The 11,351-nt window shown below is 46.6% G+C and overlaps 1 protein-coding gene across 1 annotated transcript in view; it reads left to right on the top strand.

Annotated features, from left to right (window-relative positions):
* Positions 1–11,351, top strand: part of CDC45 (cell division cycle 45) — a 55,051-nt gene that overhangs the window by 33,496 nt on the left and 10,204 nt on the right. Inside the window, exons 12-15 of the mRNA XM_007958452.2 lie at positions 619–717; positions 1,345–1,506; positions 8,016–8,154; positions 8,240–8,323. Of these exons, the coding sequence (XP_007956643.1) occupies positions 619–717; positions 1,345–1,506; positions 8,016–8,154; positions 8,240–8,323 (484 nt within the window). The remainder of the gene's footprint in view (positions 1–618; positions 718–1,344; positions 1,507–8,015; positions 8,155–8,239; positions 8,324–11,351) is intronic.

Raw genomic sequence — 11,351 nt, 5'->3', positions numbered from 1 at the left:
GACACTGCCCTTCTGTTCTCCCACAATTGATCGCTCCAAGGAGTGTATCTACCTGATGTAAATGTTCAGCCCATATGTCTGTCTATTGTTTGGCTCGAAGCCACAGGAACGAGTTCGGTTCCAGACCTGAAGGGGTAACTAGGGGCCATAATCTCAGGGGTCTCACCAGCCTCTATCAGACCAGCAAACCTGGTCTTTTTTTTTTTTATGATTTTGAGTTTTGTTCCACATTGTTCTCCCACTCTATCCAGGATCTCCTATATAGATCCCCTGAGTGGTTGACAGTGGTATCCGGGCACCATCTAGTTCTTCTGGTCTCATGGTCATATAGGCTGAGGATCACATAGTCTACTAGTCCCTTAGACTAATTATTTCCATGCATCTTTGGTTTTCTTCATTCTTCTTTGCTCTGGACGAGGAGAGACCCATCATTGCATCTAGATGGCCGCTTGCAAGCTTTTAAGATCCCAGTCACTACTCGCCAAAGTAGGATGTGGAGCAATGTTTATGTAGTCTGTTATGCCAATTGAGCTTGATGTCCCCTGTGTCATGTCAGTGTCTTAATGATCTTAATTTAAACCAAGATCATTCCCATAATGGGGATCGCTCTCTTTCTAGTCTTCCACTAAAGCAGGTAAAACAGAAGTTTCAATCCATGGACATTTCCTTGAAGGAGAATTTGCGAGAAATGATCGAAGAATCAGCAAATAAATTTGGGTAAAAACACATTTTTCTGGGCTAAGCCTCTTGAAAGTTAAGACTTTAATCACATTCCTAGAGTAGTGCAAAGCTAAGGATAGTAAAAATGAGCATGACTTGAGTCTTAAAACGCCCTAAGTTTTGGTTAAAAAATACCCATAGGGTTTAGAATAGTGAAGTCCTTCATTAGAGACAGGATGACCTCTCCCATCCTCACACCACCTGGGGCCAGACGCTGCTGTGCTCTGGTGAAAAACACCCCTGTGTGCCCTACACAGAAGCAAGGCTGACTGGTGGCATTCCTGCCCAGCTGCAAACCCAAGCTGGCACGATGGGTGATAGCCATCCCTCTTGTTCCAAAGAGGCAGCTGATGTGGGAGGGGAAAGTGCCATGTACCTTGGCCCCATGGGCAGTTCCTCAGCACAGTGGCTGATGTGTCTGGCCCAGTCCATCCTTCCATCAGAATGGTTATGCTGGGGGCATCAGCAAGGTTAGTGAGGGACACTAGGAATGCATCTGCCAGATTGGTGGTGAGGGCCGGTGCAGTGCCTTCTGGCACTTTCCATGACAGCAGAAGAACTACCCTTTGAGGACATGCCACACACACCCAGGATGACAACAATGTTGCTTCTTCCCTGGGACAGGATGAAGGACATGCGTGTGCAGACTTTCAGCATTCATTTTGGGTTCAAGCATAAGTTCCTGGCCAGTGACGTGGTCTTTGCCACGATGTCTTTGATGGAGAGCACCGAGAAGGACAGCTCTGGGACTGACAACTTCACTCAGGCTTTGGACAGTCTCTCCAGGTAGTAGGCATAGTGGTGGTCTGTGGTCCCCTTGGACCTTCCTGGTTTCCAGTTCTCTGACCCAGGAAGCAGGCTGCAAGGACCATTGAGGCATGTAGGTGCTGTGTCCCACAGAGAAACTGCTCAGGTGTGAACTACAGCCTGGGTGAGCCCTGCATGCCTTCTGCCCATCTTCAATGTTTTCAGTATTCAGTATTTGTCACTTTTCTCTTGAATCCTTATCTCTCTCTCTCTTTGTTTCTTTTTTGGTTTTCAAATTTTTCTTTTTCTCCTTCTAGATCTCTTTTATTTATTTATTTAGTTTGTATTGTGATTTGGGTGAAAGCTTACAGAACAAATTCACTTTACATACGACAGCTCATACACATTTTGTTTCATGACATTGACTGCAATTCCCCACAATGTAAGAGCTCTCTCCCCACTTCCTCCCCATAGTTACATCTTCCCTGCCTCCTTCTTTCCTAGGCACCCCCCCACACCCCAGTTGTCTCCCTGTGCAAACACTGCCCTTCTGTTCTCCCATGATTGATGGTTCTAAGGAGGGTATCTACCTGGTGTAAATGTGAACCCTTCCAGAGCTCTTAGGCATCATTTGTTGTATCTGCCCTTCATTTCTCATTTGTTTTTCTGTTACTTCTAATTCTTCCCCCTCATTTCCTGAGATTCCTTGTATTATTATCTTCATGTCTTGTAGCTTGTTGTGAAATACAACATTGCAATTTTGCTCTTTCCTCTCAATGTCTTTCTGGGGCACTATCCTCATCAGTAGGGATATTACTCTACTCCTCAGCCTTTTCTCCCTCCCTGTAAGTCTGAGTGGGATTTGGCCTCAGTACTTTCTGTGTTACTCATTTTAATGTGAATTTTGTTTCCCTGATTTTTCTAACTTCCCAGAGCCCCCTCTTTGTCATTTATTTTGTGCCATGTTCTGTTGTATATCGGGTCACTATGAGTCAGAACCAACTCGATGGCACCTGACGATAACAACAAAACATGTAGCCTGTTCTCTGGGGTTTCCTGGTTCTGCTCCCCAGTCTGCTTTTTTAAAAAACAGTTTTGTTGGGCTATAATTCACATCCCATACAATTTACCCTTTTAAAATGTACGATCCATTGGCTTTCAGTGCATTCACAGGCTTATAAGGCTATTACTACAATCTTATTCCAGAACATTTTCTTTGCCTGAAAAAGAAACCCTGCACCCCTTAGCCATCAGCCCCCACACCCTTTGCTCCTAGGCATGTTGTTGTTGTTATGTGCTTTCGGACCCGACTCATAGTGACCTCTCTCCTTGGGTTTCCGAGGCAGTATCACTACGGAAGTAGATTGCCCCATCTTCCTTCCAAGGAATGGCTGGTGGGTTTGAACCACCAGCCTTCTGGTTAGCAGTCAAGTGCCTTAGGCACTACGCTACCAGAGCTTCCAGACATAGGCAACCAGTAATCTTTATGTCTATAGAGTTGCTGTTCTATATATTTCATATAAACAGAATTTTTTATCTTTGGTGTAAGGAAATAATAACTTCATTATTTTGGATGTTTATACCAATTGTCCCAGGACCATTTATTAAAATGACTATTCTTTCCACAACTGAAATGTTTTGGCACCCTTGTTGAAACTTAGTTGACCATGAACATAAGGGTTTATTTCTGGATTCTCAGTTCTATTCCATTGATCTCTATGTCTTTCCTTATGCCAATACCACACTGTTTTGATTATTGTGGCTTTGCACCAAGTTTTGAAACTGAGAGTTGTGAATTCTTCAGCTTTGTTTAAGACTGTTTTAGCTATTCTGCGTCCCTTAAATTTCCATATGAATCTTAATTTCTCAATTTCTGCAAAGAAGTCAGCTAGGATTTTGATAGGGATTGCATTGAATCTGAGATCAATTTGGGGACTGTTGTCATCTTAACAAAGGAGCTCTGGTAGCATACTGGATAAGGCCTTGTGGTCAGCAGTTCAAACCCACCAGCCACGCCACAGAAGGAAGATGGGACAATCTATTTCCATAAAGATTTACAGCCTCGGAAAGCCAATGAGGGTCACTCTGACTCAGAACAAGCTCGATGGCAGTGAGTTTGGGTTTTTTTTTTTTTTTTGGTCATCTTACTAATATTGAGTCTTTTGATGCATGCGCATGGATACCATTCCAGTTATTTTGATTTTATTTGTTTTCTTCCAGCAATGTTTTGTAGTATTCAGAGTATACACTTTATACTTCTTTTATTCAATTTATTCCCAAGTGTTTTATTCTCTCTGATGCTGTGATAAATGTAATTTTTTCTTAGTTTCAGTTTTAGAGTGCTCCTGCTAGTAGACCGAAACACAGTTGATTGTGTATCTTGATCGTGTATCCTGCAGCCTTGCTGCGCTCGCTTATTAGGTCTAAGAGATCTCTAGTGGATTCCTTAGGATTTTCTATGTACAAGATCATGTAATCATGTCCAATCTGGATGTCTTTTATTATATTTTCAACGTGGATGCCTTTGATTTCATTTTCTTGCCTTACTGCCCTGACTAGAGCCTCAAATCAAAACCAATCTGTATCTGTAGCTTCTCTTTCTTATTCTGTGTCGGCCCTCTCCTGCTCAATTTGGATTCCATTCTCAGCAGTTTCTCCTTAGTGAGGGGCCTAATGTAGAAAGGCGCCAGGTGAGTCAGGTGAAACTCTATAAGGGCCAGACCCCTTTAGCCCCTTTCATTTTACCATGGCCCCTTACACTTTACCATGGCCCCTTATACTCACTTGCTCTCCTGTTGTTGTGTGCCATTGAGTCTGTCTCAGTCAACAGTGAGCCTCTATGACAGAGTAGAACTGCCCCACTGGGTTTCTTAGGCTGTAATCTTTATGGGAGTGCATTGCCAGGTGTTTTCTTCCACAAATGACTGGTGGGTTTGAACAGCTGACTTCTGGTTAGCAGCTGAGTTTTTAACCGTTATACCACCAAGACTCCTTTCTCTTGCTCTTGGATGGGGCAGAACCTCACTCAGTTTTAGCCACTGTTCTCAAATTGCCCTGCCAAGCTTTCCCAGGAGTGCCTATTGGCTGTCTCCTGGGGTTTATAGCTGTTCTAAGGTCCTACTAGTTTTCTACTTTCTACCACTCTGACGCCAACTATACTACAGCCTCGTGGCTGGTTGGTGGCTTGTCCCACCTGCTTATATTTTAGGGTTTATGGTGTTACCTTGTTCCCTCATTTTGTTGTAAATGTGGGTGCTTGGTTTTTGCTTTTATAGTCTAGCTGCTCTGCTTGTTTTAATCTAGAAATTTGGGAAGATCCAGAAACTATACACCAGTGCTGCCACCATCTTCTCAGAATTGATGACTTTTTGATGTTATTGACTTCCTACTGTGACAAAAAACATTCATCGCACTCTATCCTTCTTTCCCTCCTGTTGGGACACTTCTACCACTATTTTTGCTCCTTTATAACTTTAATGTGCTTCCATCTTCACCAGAGTCTCTTGCCTCTCTAGTTTGTAAAAAAAAGGATATTAGCATCTGCCAAAGGGCCTGGGAGGCTGTGTATTCTGACCTCCTCTAACCCCACAAGAGGAAGACAGAATCACCATCAGTAGCCCAAGGCCTATTCCTGTGAGGCCAGACATGCTGCCTCCCTTCAGCCCTTTCACCAACCCTGAACCAACCGTTCTTCCCACAGCACCCACCATCTCTCTGCTGGGTTCGATAATTCACTGCAGTGGCCACACAGAACTCATAGATTATGGGGTTTATTAGGGAAGCAGCAGGCTACGACTCAAGTTCAGGAACACACTCAGTCTCTCTCAGCCCACTGTCTCTCAGCCAACAGTCTCTCCTCCAGCAGTGCGCGTCTCTCAGTTTCTTAGCAGCACGTGTCTCTCGCATCTCTGTCAGCAATGTGTGTCTCTTGCATCTCTCTCTCAGCAATGTGTGCCTCTCACATCTCTCAGCCAGCAGTGAGAGACTCCTCCTGCCTCTAGGAGGGCTCCTTCTGAGCCTGGCAGAGTGGCCAAACTAACCAATCCCAACATCAGAGTTCTACACACCTGAGAGAAAGCAAACTTCCCAGAAAATTTGTGCTGCTCCCAGCGGAAATAGCCCAGGTGGATAACTTTAACAATCAGAAGCTATTCAATTGTTCACAGCAAATTCCACCGTGGGGTTCACAGAGACTTATGGCTAGAAAAGCCACACTGTATAATTTACTACACCTCAGTATCCACAACTCTTCTCCCCCATCCCTCCCAGTTTCTAAAGTCTATGCTTTTACATTTTCAGATTTGATAGCCCTTAATCATGGTTAGATAACAGGATGGAAATGGTCTCATTTTTGGCTACAGTTTATTCTAAAAGATCAAATAGTTTCACTTTATTGTGCCTACTTAAATATTCTAGAGTCAAAAATGTACATTGATTACAGTATTTTCTGGTACAGCTCTTTGTTTTCCCTAGAGTTTTTAATTGACTTCTTTACTAACCCTAACCCTAACCCTAACCCACCAGCCACTCCTCTGAAGGAAGGTTGGGCAATTCTACTTCCGTAGTGATACTGCCTCGGAAACCCAAGGAGGGGTCGCTATGAGTCGGGGCCGACTCGATGGCAAACAACAACAACAACATCACATCTAAGGAGCTCTGGTGGCATAGTGGATAAGGCCATTGGCTGCTAACCAGAAAGTCAGTGGTTCAAACCCACTAGCCTCTCCGCAGAAGGAAGATGGGGCAATCTACTTCTGTAAAGATATACCGCCTCAGAAACCCAATGGGAGTCTCTATGAGTCAGAATTGACTTGATGGCAGTGAATTTTGTTTGGTTTATCACATATAAGTTTTATTTTCTTCACCTTTCCTCCCAACAAGCATTCCTGAACCCCTTTCTTTCCTCGAGAGCCTAAGCCTCTGCCTCCCCACTCCAGGCTGGACCTGCAGCTCCCTCGGCTGCTGTCTAGCTGTCACACAGTTGTCCCTTTACTGTGCCCTGAGTTAGGTCCAACATTCCTTGGAGCCCACATCTTTGTCTTTAATTTACTCCCTCATTTTGCTAGAACACAGTTCTCAAGGAGCTATTCAGGGAAAGGGCACGTGTGAGTAAACATTCTGAGGTCTTGCTTGTCTGACAGTGTCTTTGTTTTACTCTCACCTGATTGCTGGTCTTGCTCCAATAGAAGCAGGACCATTTTGAAGATCATTTTTCCTTGAATGTGGATTCCCTCGACTGTGTTCCAGCAGCCAGTGCTGCTGATGAAAAGTCTGAGTCATTTTGATTCCTGTTTCTTTGTAAGTGACCACCCATCCAAGACGCTTGCAGGGTCTTTTATTTCCACGTTCTGGCATTTCCTCGTGACGAGTCAAGGGTGGATCTTGTTTCCTGGATTGTGCTGGGTTCTCAGGTGAGCCCTCTCGGTCCCTCAGCTGGGGATGCTTTTGTTTTATTTCTCTGTTACACCACACACCTGTACGTCACCATTGTTTCCTCTTTCTTTCTAGGCTTTCTCGAATGACGCTCTGTCTCTCTACTGTTCCCTTACATTTCCCATGTCTGTTTTCTTATCAATGTTGAAGATGCTTTTCTTGACTTTTCCTCTAGCCTTTGAGTGAAATTTTTACTTTTGGCAATTATTTTAATTTCTATGAATGCTTCCTATCCTTTGGTTATTCCTTTTCCGTAACATCCTGTTGTTGGTTTAGGGATGTAACAGTTTTCCAGACTTCTCTGAAGATACTAATTAGAGTTCGTTTTAAGTTCTCATTCGTTTTCAGAATCATCTCTGTTTTCTCCAGGATCATTTTGTCAGGCCACAGGCACTTCTCACATATCTAGAGGTCCTGCATATGTAAGAAGCTGAGCTGAGCTCTGGGGCTTGGTGCCTCCTGCTGGCTGGAAGGCAGCATTGCATCTTGGTGCCAACTATGACACAAAACAAACCAAATCAAATGCACTGCTCTGGAGTCAAATCCGACTTCTCGGTTTCCAAGGCAGTATCTCTACAGAACTAGATTACCCAATCTTCCTTCCGTGACATGGTTGGTGGGTTTGAACCACCAAACTTCTGGTTAGCAGTCAAATGTTTTAGGGACTACGCTACCAGAGCTCTCCTATCTGCTGGGTACAGAGGTTTTGCTCAGGGGCCCTACTTCTCCACAGAGGGATCATTTCAATATAGTTAAAGGAGAGAGTCCTCCTTTTTTGAGAGGAGGGTGGAAATCCATCTGTTAGCCCTCACCAGCTCTCCTTTCTGGTGGTGCCCACAGGTACCTTCCTTGGCTCTGCTGTACTGCCTCTTCTCTCTGCTGGCCTTCAGTCTCCTGTTTCCTGTGCCAGAACCCTTCCCACCTCTCATTCCATCACTATGGGTTTATACATTTTTTGTTTTTCTTTCATGTTAAAGGGAACTTAGAAGGGAGGGGAGGTAAACTCTTAGCCCCAAACCACCTTCCTCAGCCAGGAACCAAGCATTTTATTTGTGACATTTTACCAAGTGTCCCTGACAAGCCCAGCTAAAGCCATGTATCTGCTCTTATTACAGGAGTAACCTGGACAAGCTCTACCATGGCCTGGAACTTGCCAAGAAGCAGCTGCGAGCCACCCAGCAGACTATCGCCAGCTGCCTTTGCACCAACCTCGTCATCTCCCAGGGACCTTTCCTCTACTGCTCCCTCATGGAGGTTGGGCTCCCTGCACACATGGACACACAGGCGCTGGCCCTCACCTGCCATCAGCCTCCAACCATCTCTGTGTCCTTCCCCCCAGGGCACTCCAGATGTCATGCTTTTCTCCAAGCCAACGTCCCTGAGTCTGCTCAGCAGACACCTACTCAAGTCCTTTGTATGTTCGGTAAGTTCCACTCTGAAGCCAGTGGGAGGGTGCCGGTGGGTGCAGAAAAGTCATCGCTTGGAACCAGGCATTAGAAGCTGGCCTTAGGGCTGCTGGTGGCCATTTGCCAGCTGTATGGGCAAACCCCTTACTTTTTTCCTCAAGTTGACCCCTAGGAGCCTTTGGTCCACAAGCTCTGATTTTGTCCCTTGCTGTCCATGTTACTTCAGCTAGGAGGGAGGGGCCTGCATGAGGCATGTGGGGTGGGATCTTCTGTCCCACCACAGCAGGTCAGAGAAAGGAGGCTGGCTGTGGCACAGACTGGCTTCCCAGCACAAGTTTGTTTCCTCAGTTGATGTTGTACATGTCCTAATACCTGCCTTTGCCTTTGGCCCAGAACATGCCCCTAATTCAGCAGGTATTCAGGCAGGGTCCTCCCCCAGCTAATGGCAGGCTGCTCCCTGGATGTGATTTCAGAAGGAAGGAATCTCAAACATTCAATAATCAAAGTCGTACTCTACTTTCAGAATGAGGGAGTTTACACTGGTGGCTACCTTAAACAAAACATGTAATAGGAGATCAGAATTATCTGTTGCTGCCAAACTGACCCATGAAATGTTTGTTTGAGTGTTACATGAAGACTAGCAGAAAGATGCACTGAGGGTACCTTGAACTTTGTGAGTCCATTGGCTGGGTTCACATCTCAGCCTCCTAATTTATCAGCTGTGCTATGTGAGGTAGATTATTTGATCTCAGTTCCCCAATCTGTAAAATGGGTGACATGATACTCACATCATAGGACCTGTTCATTTATCAAGCATTCATTGAGCACCAACCACCTGCCAGGCTTCGCTGTAGTTGGGTGACCAGCCATCCCTTTTGTGTCTTGGGCCATCCCTCAGTCCTGAGCAACGGGGACCGTTGGTCACTTGCATGGTAGATGCTATGTACAGCAATGAAGGGAACACTCAGAGTCTCCCTCTCGAGGGATCGCACATGCTGGTAAGGTAGCAGATGATGAATGAGTGCGGTGCAAGAAGCAGTGCGGTAAGGGAGAGGGAGTTGTTGGGGGCCAGTGTTCCTCACAAGGAGGGCCTCCTGGGGAAGGTGGTAACTGTGTCACCTGTAGGAGTGAGAGAGGGAATAGCAAAGGCAAAGCCCTTCATGGAACAGTTGAGGACAGTGGGACTGGAGCTGGGGAAGAAGCTAGGGAGGTGGGGTAACAGTGTGGGGAGGTGAGGATAAGAGTGCCTTCTCTGGTGAGAGGAAAGCCCCGGAGGCCTGGGGGGAGGGAGCAGAACAGAAAGGCTGCTATAGTTGTTTCTGGGCAGGAGTGTGAGAGATGAATGTGTAGACGGGGTCAGTACTGGTTACATCAGAAGGTGGCACTGACAGACATGCCCAGCAGTCATGCTGACAAGGGGGTATGGGCGTGAGCATGGCATCCGGCTGGCACCAAGGTGTGGCCTGAGTAAAAGGTGCTCAGAGCTGCTGTTTTGCGAAGGTGAGGGAGCAGGTCTGGGGGGCATGGACCCATGGGGCTCAGATATCTGAGATCCACAGGTGGAGGTGACTGCAGGAGCTGCGTGTGGGGCTTGGGGAAGTGTCAGAGTGGGCTTGTCAGCCCAGGGCCACCATGAATTAGAAAAGGCTCCTTCCTTGCCACACCTGATTTCCATGCCAGGAAAGCAGCTATGGCACTGACTTTGTAGAGTCAGACTCTGCATAGGTGCCTGCTGGGAAAGTCTCAAAAGAAAGCACACATCCACTGTCCTTGGAGGGGCTGGCCCTGCCAGGAGCTGGGCTGGCCACAGCACACCTGCCCACCCACGGCCACTCGGGGCTGGCATGTGGATGGGTTGAGGACTGGGTCTGGGCCTTACAGCAGGAGCAGCAAAAGCCAGCAGCTTCAGGCAGGAGAGGGGACAAAAGTACCCCACACTGGTGGGACTGTTTGAGGAGCAAGCCCTGTGGACAGTCTGCATTCAGTGGTGGAAGGTGTGCCCTTGAGATGCCCTTGAGACACCACATGTCCCAGGAGGCAGATGCTGGCAGAAGCTGGAACCATCCTAGGTGGTATGGGGCCAAGTGCTCACATGGGAAACACAGTATACAGTGTGCAGGAATGGGCTGCAGACTCGTGGAGAAGTCTCGGCAGCACAGCGGTCAGAAAAGCAGCCCCAGAGAGCACCAGTACAGGAGTTCATTCAGAAAAATGCAGAACAAAGGGCCCCCGTGTGGGAAATGGAGTGCAGCGATTTACTCAAAGCTCAGGGTGGGCAGAGGGCCACCAGTTGTGTGGTTGTGTCCTGCTACAGTGATTCTTCCCAAAAGTGTGTCTCAGCATGTATTTATATAATCCATAGCCCAGGTTCAATTCCCAGCCAACGTACCTCATACCCAGCCACCACCTGTCCGTCGGTGGATGCTTGCGTGCTGCTGTGATGCGGAACAGGTCAGTGGCACTTCCAGCCTAAGACAGACTAGGAAGAAAGGCCTGGTGATGTTCTGAACATCACCCAGTGAAAGCTAGGAATCAGAGGTTGGAGCTATAACTGATCGCAGGATGGCGCAAGACCAGGCAGTGTTTCACTCCATTGTACATGGGGTTGCCATGAGTTGGGATCAACTCAACAGCAGCTAACAGCAACAACACAGTACAAGGAATGGTGTCTAGAAGTTGTAAACTGTGTAGATGAAATTTTCAAGACCATAATTAAGATTTACACCTGTAGATCATTTAAGAAAGACACCCAGAAGTCCCTTGTCCCAGAATGACATCAAAAGTTACCAGGGAAAGTGGGACTCAAGATATAACAACTGGAAAGAAACTCAATAAAGATGCAGAAGAGCTAAATGATAAACTACACCAACTGGGCCTTATAGATATCTACAGAGCACTTCACCCAACAGCAGCACAATATACATTCTTCTCCAGTGCACATCCAGTGTTGTAAGAAGTGACCATTCCCTGGAGAAGGATGTCATGCTTGGTAGGGTGGAGGGTCGACGAAAGAGGGGGAGGCCTTCAACGAGATGGATTGACACG

The sequence above is a fragment of the Orycteropus afer genome, unplaced genomic scaffold (genome assembly GCF_000298275.1).
Source record: "Orycteropus afer afer isolate SDZICR_OR568_19922 unplaced genomic scaffold, OryAfe1.0 scaffold00986, whole genome shotgun sequence".
Lineage (NCBI taxonomy): Eukaryota > Metazoa > Chordata > Mammalia > Tubulidentata > Orycteropodidae > Orycteropus > Orycteropus afer.
This window is presented reverse-complemented; position numbering and strand designations above follow the sequence as displayed.